The 23,807-nt window shown below is 42.6% G+C and overlaps 1 protein-coding gene across 2 annotated transcripts; it reads right to left on the bottom strand.

Annotated features, from left to right (window-relative positions):
* Nucleotides 1-15,303: 15,303 nt before the first annotated feature.
* LOC306994666 (uncharacterized protein) lies at nucleotides 15,304-23,131 on the bottom strand. Of its 2 annotated transcripts, XM_079605380.1 has the most exons (6): nucleotides 22,728-23,131; nucleotides 21,616-21,683; nucleotides 21,424-21,462; nucleotides 17,317-18,465; nucleotides 16,784-17,065; nucleotides 15,304-16,215 (listed from the first exon to the last, which is right to left on the bottom strand). In XM_079605380.1, the coding sequence occupies exons 2-6, from the start codon at nucleotides 21,629-21,631 to the stop codon at nucleotides 16,205-16,207; spliced, it is 1,497 nt and encodes a 498-aa protein (XP_079461506.1). In that variant the 5' UTR covers nucleotides 21,632-21,683; nucleotides 22,728-23,131; the 3' UTR covers nucleotides 15,304-16,204. The 2 variants fall into 2 exon arrangements, with proteins under 2 accessions (XP_079461506.1, XP_079461505.1); XM_079605379.1 differs by having other exon boundaries at nucleotides 15,304-17,065.
* Nucleotides 23,132-23,807: the final 676 nt, after the last annotated feature.

Below are 23,807 nucleotides of genomic sequence, written 5' to 3'. Positions count from 1 at the left end.
CAGGTTCAGCCTCAAGCACAGATTCAGTCTCGGCGGGACGAGACTCTGGATCGGCCTCTGGCTCTGGCTCGGCAGGACTGACGTGAAGCTCTGGCTCTGGCTCGGCAGGACTGACGTGAAGCTCTGGCTCTGGCTCGGCAGGACTGACGTGAAGCTCTGGCTCTGGCTCGGCGGCGGCCATCTTGTCCCGAGACACTGGCTCGGCGGCGGCCATCTTGTCCCGAGACACTGGCTCGGCGGCGGCCATCTTGTCCCGAGACACTGGCTCGGCGGCGGCCATCTTGTCCCGAGACACTGGCTCGGCGGCGGCCATCTTGTTCCGAGACACTGGCTCGGCGGCGGCCATCTTGTCCCGAGACACTGGCTCGGCGGCGGCCTCAGACGTGACGTGGACAGGCTCTGGATCGGCAGACGTGACGTGGACAGGCTCTGGATCGGCAGACGTGACGTGGACAGGCTCTGGATCGGCAGACGGGACGTGGACATATTCAGGAACAGTGGCCATCTTGGGATATGGCCCTGGAACGGTGGTCGTGGCGGAACGAGACTCTGTTCGGGCGGTCCTCTTGGCAGTATGTGCTGACATCAGCGGTGGATCTGTCACGCTGGAAATAAGTCCTGGACACCCATAGACCGATCCGGTGGCAGGCTTTATGGTTGCCGTGACGTGAAGATCAGGCTGAGGGGATATTGCGGGCTCCCGAAGCTCCTCCTCCACCACGCCCACGGTCAACGATGAGCTGCTCAACAAAAGGGCCAGGTCAATATAGTGCTCTAAAGTCCAGTGAGGATCATGTAAGGGCATAAATGAACAGAGCGGTTCAGATAGTCCTCCTCTGAAGAAAATCATAAGGCATTCGGTGCTCATTGTGGTGAGATGTGCCAGTTCAATAAATTCTTCGATGTAGTCTTCGATTGACCGATTCTCTTGACGGAGACACACGATCCTCGCTGCTGGATTCATTTTTTTGGTGGTGGCTTACTGGGCTGCTGGATCTATGGTTGGCGAAGTTTTCTGTTACGAACTGCTCCGAGACGAGAGTTAAGATCCAAACGCAGCTTTTATTGGGCAATCCAAAGGCGTAATCCAGTGTACAGGCAAAAAGGTCAAAACACAGGCAAGCAGTCCAAACAAACAAACAAACAAAGTAACAAAACAGGCAGGGACCAGAGGCAAGAGAGTAATCCAGGGAACAGGGCAAGATATCCGAAAACCAAGAAACAAGAAACCAGGGAAAACGCTCAGAAATGCAGTTTAACACTAGACAAAACTTCGCAATGATTGATGGGGTGAACCAGGCTTATATGGGGTGAACTAAACAAGAAGATGAGATACAGGTGAATGTGATAATGAGTGCTGATGAGTCCAGGCAGAGAATGATGGGAGATGTAGTCTGTGTGAATAATAATAGTCTTGATGTGGAGTGCCCTCAGGTGGCTCTCAAGGGCACTCCAGCTGGTGACCGTTACAATATCAGTCTCTCCAAAAAAAAGCTTAATTTGTGATTATATGCAATTATTATTATTATTTATTTATTTTTTGACACCAATTCACAAGGTCCTTTCAGACAAACACAGATTGTGTTGTTAGGTTAGTATGCGGTTCTTACAGCAGAAAATGCTTTAGACAAACTACATTAGGGTCAATGACATGACGTCCACAATTTTGTGTCCAAGTGCATTATTCCCTTTTAAAATAATTAGATAAATTCATGACATGCACCACTTAATTCCATAAAAACTATTTATTTTGAAATAATTTTTAGTATATTCAAATAATAAATATTATTTTAAGTTTTGGTATCTTAAACCCCCAAAATGTCAATGTTGTGCAATTGTCCGTACAAATGAACAGACTATGAAAACTATTTAAAATGGTGTTTTAATAAGAGGAAATTCACAAGAAAATACTATAGCAAAATTGAAATCTTCCATATAAACAAATATGTATAAATATCAGAAGTTTAAAGCTGTTGAGATAATTGAAAAACCTTTGTCCAGCAACTTGTATATTATCAAATGTCAGGATGACAACATGGGTCTTTTATTATGAAAAGAAATAAAAGTAAACATGATGATAATGAAATCTCCTTTGTAAATGCTTTACAAGCCATAAATAGTCCTCACTTTAGATGAACACTCACACTCACAACAATAGTTAACTGACCACTACTAAATGCTTTATATCTACATGAATTAACCCTGAAATACAGTAGAAATACATGTTAATAAAGCATTTAGTAACACACTAAGTAACTATTACTATATATCTGAATAATTGTCACGACACACCCACGGGAAAAGGTAAGATCCAAAAGCAGTTTATTAAGGAAATCCGTACTCACAATCCAGCCAGGAAAATGGTCAAAATCCAGTAATCAATCCAAAGACACAAGACAAGAACAGGTAACAGGCAGCAACAGGAACAGAAGTGTGGGGACATTAAACAAGGACTCCGTGACAAACACTGAAACAGACAGGGTATATATACACAAGTGCAAACAAGGTGACGAGAAACAGCTGAAGGAAATGAACAATGATGGGTAACAGACAAGGATTGTGGGGAATGTAGTTGACGACATGTGGATGACACCGTGGGGAAGAGGACCTCTAGTGGACACCGGGAATACACAAACCAGACACTGTGACAATAATAAGATGTATGAATGTACATTTAAATAGTTTATTAATCATTTACATACACTTTCTAAGTGATCTTATTGACCACTGACAACTCCTAAATAACTGGTGTGTAAATAATGCAATACTTCATTTAGAAATGATAAATTGATCATTAATAAAGTATGAAAAAACCATTATTAAACACATTATATAGGCTATATGCTTTTAAATAAAGTATAAAGCATTTATAGCTGTATTTATAAACTGCTTATTAATGTCTATTAATGCTTTATCAATTATGAATTAACTGTTTACTTATGCTTAACTAATGATTTATAGCGTGCAGTTATTATAAAGTGTAACCAAGAAAACATCTATGTTCAAGAATAGTTAGCTGATGCTGTCATGACAGAACTTAAACCACAGTCTGAAGATCTTATTTCCCATGCCATCAGTGCTTCATACGGGAGTGGCATCATCGTGGTCAATAACGTCACTGGTCAGAGTGTGAGACTGAAGAAACACAAGCCGTCTCACAACACCATCTACACATCAACTACTAAACTCTTGAACAACTCCAGGAGTTTCCAGAACAACAAAACCTGACAAATCAACATCTGAGAATCTGAGATCCACATCACAAGTAAAGAATAAATGTAGATAGTGAAGATCTACTGAAGACATCAAAGACAACTTTACAGAACATGACGGCATGTTCGATTCACACATGAACCATTACAAACTGAACAACAATCACAGTAATGATCAATACACTGATCTCATTCAGCACATCAGGTGTTTCTCACACTTTCACACACAGATGTCATGAACAACAGATGGATTTGATACTCAAAGTATTAGCAGCATAAATAAAAAAACAGATACTTAAAAAGATGAATGAATGAACACTGATTCACTACATCATTATACAAAATGCAAAACTGATGCATAAATGAGAAAATAATACTCACGGAGAATTAGAGGAAGTGAACTGAGCTCCATACTGATCTATTAATGACACGCTGTCAAACACACAGTCAGTCTTATAGACTCGACACTTCCTGAACTTAAAGAAGAGAGTCAGAGCAACAGAGAAGAATTAAATAGACAAAACATCTGATTTGATTTAGTATTGATTCTTTTATTGACAATGTCGTTGTCACATTGTTAATGTGTTTTCTGTTGTTTCTGCTAATGTTTGTGTTTGTTTATGTTACGTTGTATGGAGAGTGTTTCCCTTGCCTGTACCAGTTTTGTTTAAGTTTTATTATAGTAAAAGTTTGAATTGGAACTTTGGGCCTCCGCCTGTCTTCATCCGCACCATACCCGTGACAGACATCGCTGCCCAGCACAGAGCCCTCATCGCTGCCCAGCACAGAGCCCTCATCGCTGCCCAGCACAGAGCCCTCATCGCTGCCCAGCACAGAGCCCTCATCGCTGCCCAGCACAGAGCCCTCATCGCTGCCCAGCACTGAGCCCTCATCGCTGCCCAGCACAGAGCCCTCATCGCTGCCCAGCACAGAGCCCTCATCGCTGCCCAGCACAGAGCCCTCATCGCTGCCCAGCACAGAGCCCTCATCGCTGCCCAGCACAGAGCCCTCATCGCTGCCCAGCACTGAGCCCTCATCGCTGCCCAGCACAGAGCCCTCATCGCTGCCCAGCACAGAGCCCTCATCGCTGCCCAGCACAGAGCCCTCATCGCTGCCCAGCACAGAGCCCTCATCGCTGCCCAGCACAGAGCCCTCATCGCTGCCCAGCACCGAGCTTCCTGCACCGCTGGTCCCGTCCAGCCCCGAGCTTCCTGCACCGCTGGTCCCGTCCAGCCCAGAGCTTCCTGCACCGCTGGTTCCGTCCAGTCCAGAGCTTCCTGTACCGCTGGTCCCGTCCAGCCCAGAGCTTCCTGCACCGCTGGTCCCGTCCAGCCCAGAGCTTCCTGCACCGCTGGTTCCGTCCAGTCCAGAGCTTCCTGTACCGCTGGTCCCGTCCAGCCCAGAGCTTCCTGCACCGCTGGTCCCGTCCAGCCCAGAGCTTCCTGCACCGCTGGTCCCGTCCAGCCCAGAGCTTCCTGCACCGCTGGTCCCGTCCAGCCCAGAGCTTCCTGCACCGCTGGTCCCGTCCAGCCCAGAGCTTCCTGCACCGCTGGTCCCGTCCAGCCCAGAGCTTCCTGCACCGCTGGTCCCGTCCAGCCCAGAGCTTCCTGCACCGCTGGTCCCGTCCAGCCCAGAGCCTTCGCCGCTGGTCCCGTCCAGTCCAGAGCCTTCGCCGCTGGTCCCGTCCAGCCCAGAGCCTTCGCCGCTGGTCCCGTCCAGCCCAGAGCCTTCGCCGCTGGTCCCGTCCAGCCCAGAGCCTTCGCCGCTGGTCCCGTCCAGCCCAGTGCCTTCGCCGCTGGTCCCGTCCAGCCCAGGACCGCCTTCGCCGCTGGCCCCGGTCAGCTCAGAGCCCTCTTCGCCGCTGGTCCAGTCCAGTGCTGACCTCCCCAAGAAAATTTTGGGGGGGGGCAATAAGTCCTCTGAGGGGATCGTGGAGGCCCTTCCGACACGGTCGCCATGGCCGCCCGAAGGGTCCTCACCGCCATGGCCGCCCGAAGGGTCCTCACCGCCATGGCCGCCCGAAGGGTCCTCACCGCCATGGCCGCCCGAAGGGTCCTCACCGCCATGGCCGCCCGAAGGGTCCTCACCGCCATGGCCGCCCGAAGGGTCCTCACCGCCATGGCCGCCCGAAGGGTCCTCACCGCCATGGCCGCCCGAAGGGTCCTCACCGCCATGGCCGCCCGAAGGGTCCTCACCGCCATGGCCGCCCGAAGGGTCTTCACCGCCATGGCCGCCCGAAGGGTCCTCACCGCCATGGCCGCCCGAAGGGTCCTCACCGCCATGGCCGCCCGAAGGGTCCTCACCGCCATGGACGCCCGAAGGGTCCTCACCGCCATGGACGCCTGAGGGTCCGTCTGCTCCGCCATGGCCACGCCCTCATCCTGCTCCGCCCTGGCCACCTGCACGTCCTGCTCCGCCCTGGAGGCTTCCTGCTCCAGATCGGCCACCTGTTCATCAGCCTCCAGGGCGCCCACCCTCCCACCCCTTTGGATGTTTTACGGCGCGAGGACGCGCCTGGGGGGAGGGGGGGGTTCTGTCACATTGTTAATGTGTTTTCTGTTGTTTCTGCTAATGTTTGTGTTTGTTTATGTTACGTTGTATGGAGAGTGTTTCCCTTGCCTGTACCAGTTTTGTTTAAGTTTTATTATAGTAAAAGTTTGAATTGGAACTTTGGGCCTCCGCCTGTCTTCATCCGCACCATACCCGTGACAGTCGTGTTGTGTTGCTCCATACAAATATAATTAGCATTAAACATTTGTCATCTTAGTCATTATATTGATTAGTCAAGTATGTTTATTTGGCAGCCATCTTGGCCAAACCCCAGACAGGATATTGTAGGTATTTAGCATATCTGACAGCTTCTTTAGCTCAAATGTTAGTTTTTTTAGGTACAGATTACAGGTAATACATGAGTGCATCCTAAAGTTAAAGCAAAACAGACAAAAAGCCTCAAATAAAGCATCAAAATTAAAATGTTGTGAAATAAAAAAACAATATATATATATATATATATATACTTAAGTAGAAATACCAATAAAATGCAGTGGATATAATACCTTGTAATAAATCTCTGGTTTCTTCTCCCCACAGTGGTGGACCCCGAGCAGGCTCTGGCTATGGAGCAGGAAGTACTGACACTTCTGCAAAAAGGAGCTATAGAAGGGGTTCCTCCTCCCAGCAGACAGTCAGGGTTTTACAGCCGCTACTTCATTGTTCCGAAAGAGGATGAAGGGTTGTGTCCTATTCTAGACCTGCGTCAATTAATCAGCAGGTTTCAGAATCTCATGTTCAAAGTATGCTTACGCTAATATGATTGTGTCACAGATTCAGCCCGAGGACTGGTCTGTCAAAATAGACTTGAAGGACGCTTATCTATACATCCTCATCACAGGAGGTTCCTGAGGTTTGCTTTCGGGGGCGAAGCATTTACTTTTGTCCTTCTGTAATTACTTTTGGCCTTCTGTACATGAGACCCCTGCAGTGGTGGCTCAGGACCAAGGGGTTTTCTCCGAGGGGAAATACGTTTTCACATGATCAAGGTCATGCGGCTATGCCTACGTGCCTCAGTCATGTGGAAGAACCTTGGTTCCTCACCCAGGCCCAGTGTTGGGGGCTTCTTGTCGACACATAATGCTATCGCCGGATGCTTCTCTCACAAGTGGGGGGTGATCATGAGTGGTCACTCGGCGAAGGGTCTTTGGCAGGACCATCTTCCTTTCGGCACATAATTGGCTAGAAGTGATGCTGGTATCCGAGAATCTCAATACTTCCTACCAGACCCGAGAGGTCACCATGTGCTTGTCCTTCCGGACAACACACTGATGGTCTCGTATATCAGAGCAGATCCTGTTGAGGCAGGGGCTGAGGCCCGGGGGAATGGAGACTTCACACCGAGGTGGTGGAGCTTCTTTGGGAGAACTTCGGTCAAAATGTTGTCCTATGTGTTTCTCCCTGACGCATCCAGCTCCGCTTGGACTGGATGCGATTGTGTTAGGTGTGGTCGAGGCTACACCTGTAAGTATTTCCTGATATCTTTTCTCCTAGGAGTTACCCTCTTCTGGAGTTATGGATTCTGTGGGCTCGGCCTCTGAGGATTCAGGTGATAGATTCAGGTATTTCGACCGAGGTCGTGGAGACCATACTCCAGTCTAGAGCTCCCTCCACGAGAAGACTGAATATGCATTGAAATGTAAACTGTTCTCTGCCTGGTGCGGAGAACACCTTCTGAATCTTGCTATCTGCCCTGATGGTACATTACTTGATTTCTGCAGTGAATGTTTCTTTGCTGGGTTATCTTTGAGGAGAGATCCTTATTTCGTCTTCTCCGTGGTACATGAGGCTGAGGCCTGCACGTACTTGGATTTGTACCTGGTATGGTGAATAGTCTTTCTTCACCCCAGGCCGGGTTGTATTCCTAGGTCCCTACTAAATTTGCAGGTCATTTGTGCTGCAGGCCGTCTGTCCTCCACCTTAATACCCCAGATCAGGAAAAGCTAAACAGATAATGAGCAAGTGAGTAGTTGAGGCTATCTCACTTGCTTATGAAGCGGCCAGACAGCCTTCACCTTTGGCTGTCCGGGCCCATTCTACAAGGAGTATGGCACTAAGGCTTTATTATCGGGGGTTTATTATCACCGCATCTCAACGCAGCTCGAGTTCCCTTGAAATGTCCTGGTCGATGACGTCACCCGCCTATGACGTCTCGTCTTTCCATTGGACTGATTATACACATGCTTCACGACACAATCACGCAGGGTGTTCCCACCGCACCTTAACGCAGCGTCTCGTTCCCTCTCAGGGAACCAGGTTTACATGCGTAACCTGAGACTTTTTCTGAAAGGCGGTATATAAAATAAACGTATTATTATTTAGTTGATCACTGTTCCTCTTTTTCTTTGTTTTGTTTGATTTCCCCAGCTAGCCAGTACCTACATAGGCACGCTGTATGCTTCCGGCGCAATGAGTTTATGGATGTTGTGAATCGGACTGGCTAGCAGGGTGAATTTTTTTTTTTCTCTTCTTTCTCTTTAATAATAATAATAATTCATTACATTTTATATAGCGCTTTTCTGGACACCCAAAGCGCTTTACATAGAAGGGGGGAATCTCCTCAACCACCACCAATGTGCAGCATCCACCTGGATGATGCGACGGCAGCCATATTGCGCCAGAACGCCCACCACACACCAGCTTACTGGTGGAGAGGAGACAGTGATGAAGCCAATTAGTATATATAGGAGGATGATTAGGCCATGATGGACAGTGGCCACTGGGCAAATTTGGCCAGGATGCCGGGGTTACACCCCTACTCTTTCGAAAGACATCCTGGGATTTTTAATGACCACAGAGAGTCAGGACCTCGGTTTAACGTCTCATCCGAAGGACGGATGAGTTTGTATATCACTCCCAGCCTTGTGTTGCCAGCCAACCATTGTACTCTCTTTACTATATTGGTGCTTTAAAACACATCAACTATTTAATTGCATGAGAATTAAATTTGCAGTGGAATTCATTTTTAGTTTTGAGTATATTTGAGTGTGCTTGTAACAAACCTCAAAGTTGAACTCTGCGAACTGTGCAGACCAACGCGGTTCCACTGCTCCGAGGTTGGCTGTCTCCAGGTAGCAAAGAGGGTTGTGGTCAGTAATAACCTGAAATTTTGCAAATATCAGGCATTCCTTAAATTTCTCAGTTACTGCCCATTTAAGGGTATGCTTTCGGCAGGTTTTATCCACTGTTCTTATAAAAATAATAATAATAATAATAATAAGCCTGTCAGGCTAAGTACTGAAAAGACAAAATAAAAATGTAGGCCCTATTTGGTAGACCTATTCAAAACAAGGTTAGGTTAGGTTAGGTAAGCTTTATTGTCCCCCATGGGGCAATTTAGTTTACAGCCAGCAGTCACATACAACATACCATCGACACAAAAAACAAAAGAACACATTGTAAAAAACAATACATTAAATATACTCATTCATTTAAAAGACTAATCGCTCTGGGGATCATGGACTTTTTGAACCTGTTGGTGTTACCCCGTGGAACTTTATAACGACGCCCGGAAGGAAGCAATAAAAACTCTTGGCACAACGGATGAGAAGGGTCAGCAATAATAGCCTTAGCCTTCCTCACACATCTGACCCTGTACACCTCGCTAAGGTCATTTAAGGCAATTCCAGCAATCTTACTACACACTTTGACAACATCATTAAGACGGTTCTTTTGCTTCTCCAAGAGAGAACCGTACCAACAGATAAATGAGAAAGTAAGAATTGATTCAATAAAACAGGAATAAAACATTTTCATAAACGTAGTATCCAGGTTAAAATTTCTAAGTTTCCGATAAAAGTACATACGTTGATGAGCTTTCTTGCAGACAGCATCTACCTGCGACTCAAAACGCAACTTATTGTCAATGACCGTCCCCAGGTATTTGTAGTTCTCTACCTGATCCACAGCCTGGCTGTTGATAAGAGCAGGAGGAAGAGACACAGGTGACCTGCCAAAGTTGATGTACACTTCTTTAGTTTTGTTCACATTTATGTTTAGAAAGGCAGCACATCCTACCAGCCATTACGGCCCATTAACAGATTGTTTCACTCACATATTCTACCAGCCAGCCATTACTGACACATTGTTTAGCGATCTGACAGCAATTACCAAGAACAAGGGACTTCGAGATGTAAATCGAACACTCGGGATGCATTTGTACTCATTCGTCAGGCATGGTTGTTGTAGGCATTGGCACGGCCTTTGTTTTGGTATACAAAATAGGCGCTAACCAGGACTAACATTAACGACCAACACTAACGTTACCTACAGGAGCCCGGATGACCAATAATAGCCAATGAGCTCGCGATTCATAACTTCACCAGGCGTGAAAAGGCCTCGGAATCTGAATTGAAAACAACATTTACAAGCAAACACAAAAATTAATGCCCATAACAGGTTCGAATATTAAAGACTGCCTAATATTTGTTAAAATATCATTATTTTTTTTAAATATTAAAATTATATTCGAATAAAGAAGTTCAGAGTCAAAGTCCTAGTAGGCAATGACACGTTCAACGCCCCCCTGCTTTTGGCTGAGTATGGCTCAAAGTCCATTGAGGCTCCCATCCGTCAGAAATATGAACGGTGTGTGAATCTTGGAACAAACCAATGATAGGAACTCATAAATCCAAGCAGCTGTCTAACCTCCCTAACATTCGTCGGTGAAGGCCACACATCTAAGCACTGAACCTTGTCCTTGTCCACCTAAACTCCCTTCAACAAAATGATGTGTCCCAAGAACCGGACCTCTGGCCTCAGAAGAAAATATTTACTCGGTTTCAGCTTCAGTCCGTGCTGACGCAACCTTGAGAAAACAACTTCTCACAATGACCCTTGAAATCCACTGAGAACACGATAATATTGTCAAGAGAATGTCAAAGGCCAGATCACCTACTGCTGCACTCATCAATCGCTGAGAGGTGGCCGGAGCGTTGCATAAACCAAACGGCATCCGTGTCAACTCAAACAACCCGAATGGTGTTGTGACAGCAGTCTCCTCCCGATCTTATTTATTTACCGCACCTTGAAAATAACCTGCCGTGAGATCCAGTGTGGTAAACAACTGTGCATTCCCCAAAGCATCCAAGGATTCCTCCATTTTTAAATGTTCAATAAAATAAAATAAAACAAAGAAAATATTAGTAGTAAGTGCCACAAATAAACCCTTGTTTCACATCACTTATGACTCAAAAAAAAAATACAATCACAGAAATAAAGGTTCACTTAGCTTCAAGCTTTTGTTCAGTCTCTTTCCTTTCTGCAGCAATAGAGCATCACAGTCCCGCCCACAGCCGGTGCCGGAAGTAAAAATTCAATACAATTTCTCCATAGACATTTGGGGTATAAGCCATAAAAACGTAACCATACATGGTAGACTTAAAACCAGCAACGGCTGTACTAAGCGATTGTATATGCTCATATAAACGCCAAAAGTTCATGGGGCACTAACCTTGATTTGAGATAAATGCCTTTTATTCGCGATGTCTTGGATAAGTACTTCATTACCCACAATCCTAAACAATCCCACAATCCCACAGTGATGCATCTGATTGGTGGTTGTCGTGTAAACCCCGCGAAGGTCAGAGCGTTGCCATGGAAGCAGGACTCTAACAGTAGAGACCAGAGCCCGTCTGAACGGAGTGTTTTCTTTAGCGGAAGCCATATAAATAGTTTTAAATCAATACATTCCTTTTTAAATTTATATTTTGTGTCAAATTATTTATTTATTTGGTAGGTAGCCATGTAATAAGCGGGATAATGTATAGCGAGTTGGTTGTTATAGCGAATACAACTCCCTTCAGGCTTCGCTTCGGGCTCATAATCAGCCTTTCGCGAGTTGTATTCGCTATAACAACCTTTACATTATCCCTTACTTATCGTTCACTTTAGATAGGCTACTGTAGCCTTCATATGGTATGAGTCATATCAAGCATTTTATGATGCCACTGTCAAAACAATATTAAGCCTAGGCATAACGTTACCTCTTCATGCATTTACTGAACATTTGTGTAATAATTCATGGCAAGTTAATAAACTGAATATGACGGTCCAAGAGCAGACCATGCAGCGGTCCATGCATCAGACCGGTGGCGCTGTGCACTTTCTGGTTTGCTGACCATCACTTTTTAATTTTCACTTGTTGTGGATATTAAGAAAATACATAAAATGTTATTACAATTAAGGATGAACTATAACATCATGAAAATGAGCATGGACCTCAGCCTGTCCTGTCAGCAGAGTGTCCTGTGTCATAAAGGGCTTTGAAATAAACACACAAACTAACGTTACACACTGACTGAACACACGTGTGTTGATGACTGAGCTGCACCATGTTGCTAACGCTATCGTTAACCGCTTTCACACACGCACACAATATATTATTATTTTTATTTACACGATTATTACTGAAATAACTGCTATTAACTACACATTTACTATATAAAATTCACTCAAAAGGCTCTTTCGCGGTTTGCTTCAGTCGACTTCAGTGAGGCGCGGTGGTTTATGGGATGAGTAGTTCCTTCGCTCGGAAATGAAAATATGTACACAGTCTTGTACCTTTGCCTTTTTTTGGATTTTCTCTTCGTTTTTTTACTCGAAATGATATGTTTTATGCTTATGAGTTCAGCCATAGCTGGTTATCCTCAGACATGCTCTAAAACTCTTTTCTAAAACGGATTTTTCCAAAAGTCAATGGGAGAAATGAATGGGAAATTTACTTCCGGCACCAGAGCTCTCTCAGGCTGTGGGCGGGACTGTGAAGCTCTATACTCAAGTCAAACAGAAACAAATAAACAACGGTTCCAATAGAATATTCAAATGAGTACCAGTACACTCAACAGTACATAATAAATGTTACATTTCACATCAGATACTTTTCCTCATGTCAATCAACATACCTGAGTGAGATTCACAACCCAAGATACAAATTTTACCTCGCTGCAGAACTGGGCTGGCGTTGGACTGTCCAGGTATGGCAGGGTAATCAGATCAGCTATCAGGAACCTGTTTAAAGATAGCAAGTCTCTTCCTTTTTCAAACACCGGAAACGTAATGTTTTTAGAAAAAATAATTAGAGGAAAAAATATTATTTCCACGAACGTTCTCGGTAGACGAAACAGTCCTTTTGGAAAAAAAATGGGATTCATTCAATCGTGCAAACTAAATTGTCAGTTCACAAGTCCATGCAAGTGTCCATTCAAGAAGAATTTCAAAGTTGTTAAACAAAAATACTGCAAAGTACCAAAAAAATGATTATAGAAAAAATATAGAAAGGAGGTGAATATAGAAAAATAATTCCCAGGGCAATGGCTGAATACTCAAAATAGGGAGTAAAAAAAAAAGAATGTCAAAGAGTTTGCAATGACGCTTGCATCCACCGAGTGGCGCTAATGTGTCAAAAAAGGGCGAGCAAGGATTTTTCTGGAAACAACAGAAGCAAAAACCACTCGTTCTGAATCAGCTTTATTCTTCAGGGGTTCCCAATCCTGCTCCTGCCGATCGACTGTCCTGCACAGTTCATCTCCAACCCTAATCAAACACACCTGCCTTTAATTTTCAAATAATTCTACAGAGCTTAATTGGTTGCTTCAGGTGTGTTTGATTAGGGTTGGAGATGAACTGTGCAGGACAGTCGATCGGCAGGAGCAGGATTGGGCACCCGTTCTACATCATCAACAAATTTTTTCCGTCTTTCACTCCCGCTTCACTCACGCTCCCGATCGTCTCACTCGCTCTCTCCTTCGCGTATTTTTTAGAGATAAACTTTCAAAATAAAAGTCCTTGAATAACTCCACACAAATTCTGCCATATAAAGAGCAAACCGCCATAGTGAGAGCACAACTGGCTTTTAAAGGGAATGGGAAAATTACAACTGATTGGTTTATTGCACAGTACGCCTACATTAAGAGAATAGGGACAAACCATGTGCCGAGTGCGCCAACCATTTTTCCTGTCATTAAACTAGCCTAGTGGATTTGGATGTGCACTTTCGCCCTGCGTTTTAGACCATACGCTTAGATCATTAAAATAGGGTCCAACATAAATATAATAACGGAAATATATATATAACTGTAAAGTAGAGCCACAGTATAAATAAGACAATTAATAATTTGGCAGTGCTATTAAAGAATGCTGACCTTCATAACCTGAAACAAACGACCAGTTTAATTTAGTTCAGCAGTTCTAAAAAAAATAATTAAAAATAATTATTAATTCTTATAAAAACATCTTCATTTGAAAATGTAATCAAAACAAAATCATTACATATTGGCATGGTTAAACATGAATTAAATGCTAAACAGAAATTCATATTTCACACAGTCAATCAGTCACAAAGACAAATAATGACATGTTTAAAAATCAAATGTGAACTTAACATAACAAAAAGAGCTGAAAAATGTTGAAGTCATAAAAGGACAGAAAGGTGCATGAAGTTGAAGAAACAGGCCAGTGCCGGTTTTCCCTAATAATCCTCATGACATCCTCAAACTTTGAACTGATTTAAATGTCAGCGATTCCCTGAAGTCAGTTAGTTGAGCAACTAAAAAAAAAAGAAGTTTTTTTACAATATGTCAACACTTAGGCTAAACTAAAGCTGGATGGATTGATGGATATATAATCTATAAGACTGAGTTTAGCTGTAACCTTTTTAAATAGGTTAAATAGGTCCTCCAGACCATGCAAAACCAACGCATTTTCATCCTTGGGCGTCATATACTGACGCTTTTGACAAATCGTCTACATCCAACGCACATGGCACCCTTTAGCGTCAATATGACACGCACAGAGCTTTGTTCGGTTATGGTTAGGTTTAGGTCTGGGGTAGGGTTAGGGTTAGACCGCTAGGAGGCGCCTTCTGGCCCATATCTATCTGCGTCTCATATTGACGCTAAAGGGTGCCATGTGCGTTGGATGTAGACGATTTGTCAAAAGCGTCAGTATATGACACCTTGGGATGAGATCGGGCTGGCAAAACAGCATTGTCTCAAGTAGGGAAGGCTTTTCAGGCAGCGGGTCAGGCTGGTACTGCCCTGCACACCATTGCGGTGTTACAGGCTTTCCAAGCTGACATGCTTAAAGATCTGAGTACGTGCGGGAGAAACGTCTGTAAGGAGCCACAGATCGGTCTCTTCGAGCAGCCAAGCAAATGGCTCGCACCATCGGCCATTCAATGGGTGCTATGCTCACTACAGAGTGATATCTGTGGGTTAAGGAGATGGATAAAGTTCTCCACCTTGGAAGCTCCCATATTGCTCTCAAGTATATTTGGCGACTCAGTGAACATGTTGTCAGGTTAAGTACACCTCCACTCCCTCACACAAGCTCCGAGATCCACATCTTAAACGCTGCACAATAGAATGATTTTTCTTATCAACAGAAAAATATAGGGTGAATTCAGGTTAATTGGTACACTTTATCCTAGTCATCTCAATGGCAAAATGTGACCCAATCAACCTGAATTCACCCCAACGTTAGCCAACTATGGTCGCAAGTTCCATTGAATTGTGTTGATAACGAAGGAGCATGCGACCAACATACACCAGATCAGTTTATTTAAGCAGTTCTAAAAACTCAATTCCTCAATTTTATTAAGAACAATCTTCATGTATCAAAACAAATCATTACATATTGGCATGGTTAAACATGAATTAAATGCTAATCAAGAATCCACATTTCTTAAAAAATATCAGTTGTATCAAATTTGTGAAAATTATTTTCACACATTAAAAAGTGGAATGTTTACTTCATATTATTAGTTGTAAATATGTAACATTTAATTTAATATGAGACACAATATACTGTAACAATATACAAAGAACAGTACCGGTACATGCAAATCATAAAATGTACATTATTGAAGTCACAAAGACAAATAGTGAAAGTACATTAAAAAAAATCTAGTTTTGATGTGACCTAAAAATAACAAAAAGAGACAACATTTTTGAAATCTTAAAAGAACATAAAGGTGTATGAAGTTGATAATCCTCATGACATAACAGTGTTTGAACAGATTTAAATGGCAGCGATTCCCTTAAGTCAGTTGAGCAACTAAATAATGTGTTTTTGTTTTATTAGAATAGGGCACAACACTGACTAAAGCTGGATAGATGTTTAAGTCAAGACTGAATTTAGCTGTAACCTTTTTAAATAGCAGGTGCTGCAAATATGAGAAATGTCACCATTCAGAATGTTCTATTAATGTTACTGGAAGAACATTTGTTTATAACTTGAGAAATTGCCAGACCATTCTGAAAACATTGCCGGTTAGCCGGGTAGGAACTAATCATTAGGCACATTTCATGGTTCTTGGAAGATAACAAATATTCCAGTGTCTCATTTCTATAAAGATGCATGATTTCTATTCAGAATGATACCAAATGAAGCAGTCCTCTTTGAGAAAAAATGATGACTGTATGATAGCTGATTATCCCCATGTTTCACCAATTCCCTAGCCTGGGAAAACCCAGACCACTTCCGGCAAATTTATATTTGCTCTGCAAGTGGGTCTGGCAAAGAGCCCATTGAAACCCATTTCCAACCCGTCGAAATCGCGGCACCAATCAGAAACGTTGGGGCGGGCTTTACACGATGACGACAGAGCAGAGACGGTGACGCAGATTTTGTACATTACAAAGATGGATGCCGCCGTGGAACATCACTCGTTCGAATCAGCTATCGCGTCTGTTTCAAGCGATTTAAAATGGTAATTTTCGTTAAAACCCGAGCAAAAAACAGCACTCGAAGCCTTCATATCCAAAAAAGATGTGTTTGCTGTCTTACCAACTGGATTCGGAAAAAGTCTGATATACCAGCTTGCCCCGTTGGTGGCTAAACGAATGGGCTCTGCATACGTCATGTCCTTCATCGCTCTGATTGGTTTAGATCTATCCAATTGCGCCCAGAGCCATTTGAGCGACGTCCGTTGGTGATGCCCCTGTGGAAATGAATTGTCTATGGAGCTTTGCCAGACCCTAACTCAGTTACAACTGAGAATGGTCTGGGTTTTCCCAGGCTACTAATTTCCTCCAAGACAGGTGTAAACAGATCCATCATGACATCATCATTACGGGGGATTTTCTTCATGAGGTCTCGTGTGTTCAGCACTGACTGTCGTTCACCCCACTGTTTTAGCATTAAGTCTGCTAGATCAACTCTGTTGTCTGTTCTCTCTATTGAGCTCACGGGTATTCTGTATTCTTCATTATGTTTTAAGTAGTATTTCATTCTCTTCAGGTCATCATCAGAAAGCTCATTCAAGATATCAAGAAGAGTCTGACTCCAGTTGCGTAGAGCTGAGCCTGAGGGAATGTGATCAGATGAGCTGAAGTTAAATATGAATTCACTCCATTGCATTTACTAATAAATGTGTACAAATATTGATATACAATAAAAACATGTTTAATTTAAAGCAAAATTAACAATACAGCAATGTGACGACTATTAATAGGAAGGAATTTCCACACTACTGTACCTCTTCTTTATGCATTAATCATGCATGATGCACCCAATGACCATATTTTCAACAATTGAATTTGAACACAATACTTACCATTTGAAGGAATATCATGTAACGGTATTTCGGTGTCTCTTCTTGAGTTCATCGTTTTGACGTCTGTTTGACGTCTGACGTTTGACGTCTGACTGAGTTTACTACGATAGCTTGCATGTGCCTCATGTGGTCTCTGATGTCTAGCTATTCCTCGCAGTATTTCTATCTCGTTTGTCAATTCTTCATTCTCGGTATCCCTCTCCTTTACTTTTTTTTCCAGTGTTTCAATCTTAGTATCCTTCTCCTTTAGCTCTCTGTTTTTCAAATCAAGTTTTTCTTCCAGTTCTGCAACTCTTCTGTGTACGATCGGGTCAGGATCTTGAGTTCTCACTGACTGGAGCCTCTCTATCTCCCTCTCTTTTTCTTCAACAATAGTTTCTAGTCTCCTTATCTCTTCATCCTTTGAATCAAGTAGCTTTCTAATCTCTATTTTGTCTTTATTTTGTTTTGACAGCAACTTTTCCTTGAATCTTAAGATAGAGGCGATTTTAGATTTGGTCCTCTCAACAAGACCTTTCCAGTTTGACAGTTTATCACCCTCATGTTCATCAGGCTCTCTCTGATCAGAAAGATTAAAACATATCGCTGTCCCCGAGTTCTTCCTGATAATGAGCTCTTCAATTGTGTCAGTAATCTGTTTTCCATCATTTTTCCGGATTTCAAAATATCTCTGTCCACATTTTTCAATTAAAGACTGAAGCTGCGTACTTCTGATATAATCCTTAATGTTGCAATGTCCCAGTTTTTCCCCATGTGTGAAGATCACTATAGTATGATTCCACAGCTCATCCGTAAGAAGACTCTCTAGGGTGCTGATGGTCGACTCTGGCAGTTTTGAGTTCACTTTAAGAGCCAAGAGGACCGCGTGAGGGCCAGTATCGTATAAGGACTGCACACAGTGAACAATTTCCCTTCTGGTTTTCTCTGATCTACTCAACTCTCCTTTCCAGCCTGGAGTGCGGGCCAGATGAATCTCTGTTCCTGATACAGTACGAGTCTCCTTGAGACTCTTTTTATTAGAGTCACTTTTATAAGATGTCCAGAATGTAAAGACTTTTTTCCTAAAGATGGCATTTCCAATAGTGTTTTTTCCAGCACCTTGAATTCCAATGAGCACCAGCTTAAGTTCTTCAAAAATGGGCTCAATTTCTGAAAGAGTGAAAGTTGCATTAAATTTAAGGAAATTAAAATGTACTTTAGAGGTGTAATCAGTAACGTACTGTGTCAATGGCGCTTTAGGGAACGCCTCCGCGTGAAACGGTGCTTGAAACGCTTTTCCAATCAAGCAAAATGCATTGACCGGCGAAAGCCTATGACATCACTACTAGTGCGACCCAGAAGTATATAAGGGGCGCCTTGAGAACATGTCATGCACTTTTTCGTCTTCAGGGACAGTTTTGTCTGTATGCTCCTGTATGCTTAAATCTAAAAACTTCTTGAAAAACGCTTCAGAAAGTGTGTGGATACGTGTCTAAGACACCTGATGACACACACAACTTGTGTGTTTGCTGTTTGGGCTCAGAGCAATGATCAGTTCTTGAGGGAGCTGCTTGTGCCAACTATGAGAGAGTAGTTAATCTCTCACGCCCCTCGGAGGCACGTGAGAGTGAGTGCTCTCCTGCCCAGTCCGAGAGAGCAGGAGATGGCTGATGAGGGTGAAGAGGATGTACAACCCGAACCCTCACAGCCACAGCGAGGCTTAAGCGCGTGAGGAAAGAGACCGTTCGTGGAAGACTTGACGAATGCTTTCTTTCCAAGCCATAACGCTCCAGCTCCAGTGAGCCTTCCATTTCTGCCTGATCTACACAATGAGATCAAAAAGGCATGGAAGAACCGGTATTCAGCGAACACGGGTATGTGTCGATGCCCCCAATTGACGAGTTGTTCGCGAACTATCTCGCAGAGAGGCACAGACACTGCGTGCTACGGCCCTGCCTTCTAAGCCACTATAAATGACATTGTGCTTAAATGGCAAGGCATATGCGATGGTAGATCTGGTTGGTGCTGCCTTGCACATAATGGCTGTGATGTAAGCAATACCAGGCTGATCTGCTGAAAGATTTGGACCAAAGTCAGGGCCTTTCCTCCGATGCAGTGGATGTCGCACCACAGATTTAGCTCTCTGGGCCACCAAACAAACCACGACCGGACACTAGATGGTTGTGATGGTGGCCAGAAAGAGGTATGGTTGAACTTGGCTGACATCGGGGAGAAAGAAAAAGCCTATCTTCTCGTTGCACCAGTGACGCCTTCTGAACTGTTCGCCACATCCGCCGCGGCGGTGGTCGGAAAGTTCAGAGAAGCAAACAACTATCTGCCTTGGCTGCCTTCAAATCTAGCATAACACAGAATCTGCGCATACCCCGCTTTCTCACCCCAAGCGCTTCTTGCATCAGCCCTGAGGCTGGATCTTTGATGAGTTATGAGTCCGAAATCATATCCGTCATTCGTAAGCTCTGAATTGTCAAAACGGCATTCAAACACTTGTTACGGATGCGAAAAACGCAGAAATTGAACCTGTTCCGAAGTTTTTTATGACGGACGAAAGTTTCGGAGGCAGTGTGTAAGCGTGATTGACATAACATGAGGTCAGAGCCATCGCATAGACTGTGCGAACTGCGCCACTAGGGGGACTCGCAATCCTGCTGTTTGCAAGGATTAGAAAGCGCTATGCTGAGTTCTACTCTCCAGGATGCCGTCCCTATGATCCGGTCTGTGAGTGATTACTGACACTATCTGCAGTCCTCCCTGTCGGATGCCTCCACAAGTGAGGCAAATAATGTTAGAGACTCTGTTTAGGAAACAGACAGGATCTTGGCAAGACTAGGTCAGTAAATTAGACCAGGTCAGCCTCCCTGGTGGTGACTGCATTCGGACCTCCTGGCCATATTCCCTTAAAGGAACCCCTTCCATGCAAGCTTTTGGTTCCAAGCCTTTGAGCGGCCTTGGTAAGCATTCAGTTGTTCGGAGGCTTCTTTGAGGCTTATAGCTTGGGCACTGGCCGTAGGGAATACTGTCACTTACTGAATACTGTGTGACCCGAAGGGGGAGTGTTTGGCCTTTCAGTGAAACTGCCATTCTCTGATGTTTCTGCCACAGCCATAATTGGCATGCACTCCCCTCACCATGGTGGCGTTGGTATATCGTTCCCCAAAGCGTCATCGATGCAGTGCGAGTTCCCTTTCGAAAGGGACCATCTCAGATTACAACTGTAACCTCTGTTCCCTGAGAACAGGGAACGAAACGCCATGCCTCGGGGGTGCCCTTATACAGTACTTCTGGGTCGCACTAGTAGTGATGTCATAAGCTGTCGCCGGTCAATAAGATTGCCGTTGTGGTGAAGTGTTGAGTCCCACTGAAGTGATGGGTCCCAGCTTAGGACCCAAGTAATCTGATTGGTTCAAAGCACATTTTATGGGTAACCGCTTTAGTGCCTGGTTAGAAATCAGATATCACTTTATTATACAAGTCATTTGAACTACGTTATAATGACCATTAATATCTTTTAAATTATATGGTTCATATACTAGTACATAACCGAAGCTATAGATTGTGAAATTAAACATTTCTCATTCTTAGTGTTTTTTTTTAAATTAGCTTAGACAGTAGCATAGCATACAGCTTAGCATATTGCTTAATAACAACTAACAATGTCTCAAAACACTCCTAAACATGTTATTTCTTTCACTTTAATTATATAAATAATCAGGATAAAAATAAAATATTATTACATTAATTAAAGTTTGATTGATTACATTAAGAATTGTGAGAACAGCTTTAGATCAGATATACTACTGGGGTCCTAAGCTGGGACTCAACACTTCACCACACCATAATTGGATAAGCGGTTCAGGCGCCGGTTCACACTGAGGCGTTCCCCAAAGCGTCATCAATGCAGTGTCTCAATCCCTGTTCTCAGGGAACATAGGTTACAGTCGTACCTGAGACGATTACTTAAAACTAAGGCAAAAAGTTTTTCACTTGGTTACAATATATAAATCAAAACAAAATGCAATGTGTTTCACAATAGGTCTGAATGTAGTTTGTATTGCTTACATTTCTTAAATAATAATAATTCTATATACACAGATATGTTCATATTCTCACCTTCATAATCCTCTAACAAGCGCTCCTGGTCCTCTTGTGCTAAATTTTTAAAAAATAAAAAATCAATAATAAAACGTATAAATTATCAAATAAATAGTGATATAAAATATTCATTCTTTATTGTTATAGAGACAATAAAGAATTGTCTTCTGTATATCTGTACTGTATATTTTTTTCAAACACAAAACTTACATGGTTTGTTTCCCATTTGTCATGTTCCAGTCAGGGAAAGTCTTGATAGCTTGGGCTGATAACTTTTCCTAATGAATAGATTACAATAAGTTGAATAATTAATATAATAATGGATTATAGAAATATCAAAGCTGCAAATATTTGTCAGTCCAAAAACCAGTGTGAAAGCCTATCCTAAAAAATGTATCGCCAAAAATAGGAAAAATGTATAATAATTTATGTTTTAGGATTCAGGTTCTTTTCTTTTTTTGCTTTCTCTTTGCATGTTTGATTAGTTTGATTGAAGCGTGACCTCTTATTCACAGATGTTCTCTTCCTGATAATACAATGGTCTTAACCAATTAAATTACGTTTCAACAATCTTTAATACCATACAATTGTAACGGTTGCTCTGTCGATGAAGGCACGAAGATGAAGATGAAAGGTTTCCAAGATAAATGTAATGATCAACAAGGTTATATAATAGACTAGTGCAGACACAACCAAACACATACGAGACCGGACAAAGAACAACAGACAAGCAGGAACTTAAATGCAGATGATGACTAGACAATGACAGACAGCTGTGATAATGATGATATATAAACTAAAACTATATAAACTAAAACTGAAAGTATTTGACTTTGACTAATGCAAACACGTAGGCTATATTTTATTAGTGCCGCACCCAGTTTCTCCTCTCGTTTTGTTACGTTTCTGTATGACCATGACATTCAGTCTCACTTTACATTAACTACAGAAGGAGGATCTATTTAAGCAAAATTAGAAAGTTCTTCTTCACTGCGTCTCAAATTATGAGTCAAATTATAACTTGTCGGCACAAAAGTAAAACTGAAAGCTGCCATATGAATCACACATAACGATCCGTTAGAAGGTGATTTGATTAATAGGCTACAATACAGTTAATTTCATTATTTTATAGGAACTGCTCGAACTCTCAATGGAAATATTGTATTTAGTGTAGGCTATTAATGCTTGTCAAGATAAGCGTTTGCTTTCAAAATGCTGTATTTCAATTTATCAAATCAAATAAATGATTCACGCATGAATCTTATACAGTAAATTCAATTTGCACATATTAAAAGTCAGACAACAGAATTGTATTTACTTACATTAACTTTCCCTCGAAGTGAAGCTGCTGTTTAGGTTGAGTCTGTTTTCTCAAAACAGGAAGCATCAGATTGCTGAGGAAATCCCCCCTTTTGACAGCGTAATGATGAGAGACTGGACAACATCCAGTCTTTGAGAAGTATTATATATGGATTAAATCCATTGACTATTGGCTATAGCAGTGAATTAGAGATGATCTTATCGCCTGTTTGTTCATGCCTGTAAAGAAACCCCACTGCAAGCTCCCATCTCTCTTTTTACTGTGTTCTTCTCAGCCGTGTGACTCGTAGACAGAGATAGTAACAATAGACCTAGATAGAGGAAGTGATCACGTTTTATAACCTCAGTGTATAACCTTGACAAAACACGAAATATTTCACCATAACTTTTGCCCATTCATTGTTATATGTGACCCTGGATCACAAAACCAGTCATAAGTCGCACGGGTATATATGTGGCAATAGCCAACAAAACATTATATCGGTCAAAGTTATCGATTTTTCTTTTATGCCAAAAATCATTATTAAGTAAAGATCTTGTTCCATGAAGATATTTTGTAAATTTCCTACCTTAAATATATAAAAATATATTTTTGTGAGTGAATGCAGCACAATCGCGATATTAACAACTTTAAAGGAGATTTTCTCAATGTTTAGCTTTTTTTGCACCCTCAGATTCCAGATTTTAAAATCTCTGCCAAATATTATCCTATCCTAACAAACCTCACATCAATAAAAAACTTATTTATTCAGATTTCAGATGATGTATAAATCTCAATTGTAAAAAAAAATTGACCCATAAGCCTGGTTTTGTGATCCAGGGTCACATTTGTCCTATATACAGACGATCTTCAACAGACTGCAGAAACTCACTTGTTCGTGTTTCAATGAGATTTGTGGACACGCAGAGATTTGTTTAAACAAATGACCAATCTAATTTGTGTTTGCACTGCAGTTCATGCAAATATTTGTCTTGTGTTCCAGATTCGTTAACTATACTTGAGCAGGTTTCACAAAGTAATAATAGAGTGCTAATATTGGGAGCTGTGTTTACGTGAATTTATTTACATTTTGTGGTGTCAC

This window comes from Phoxinus phoxinus, assembly GCF_949152265.1.
Source record: "Phoxinus phoxinus genome assembly, chromosome: 2".
Taxonomy (NCBI): Eukaryota; Metazoa; Chordata; class Actinopteri; order Cypriniformes; family Leuciscidae; genus Phoxinus; species Phoxinus phoxinus.
The sequence above is the reverse complement of the archived record's forward strand: the minus strand, read 5'-3'. Positions and strand labels throughout refer to the sequence as shown.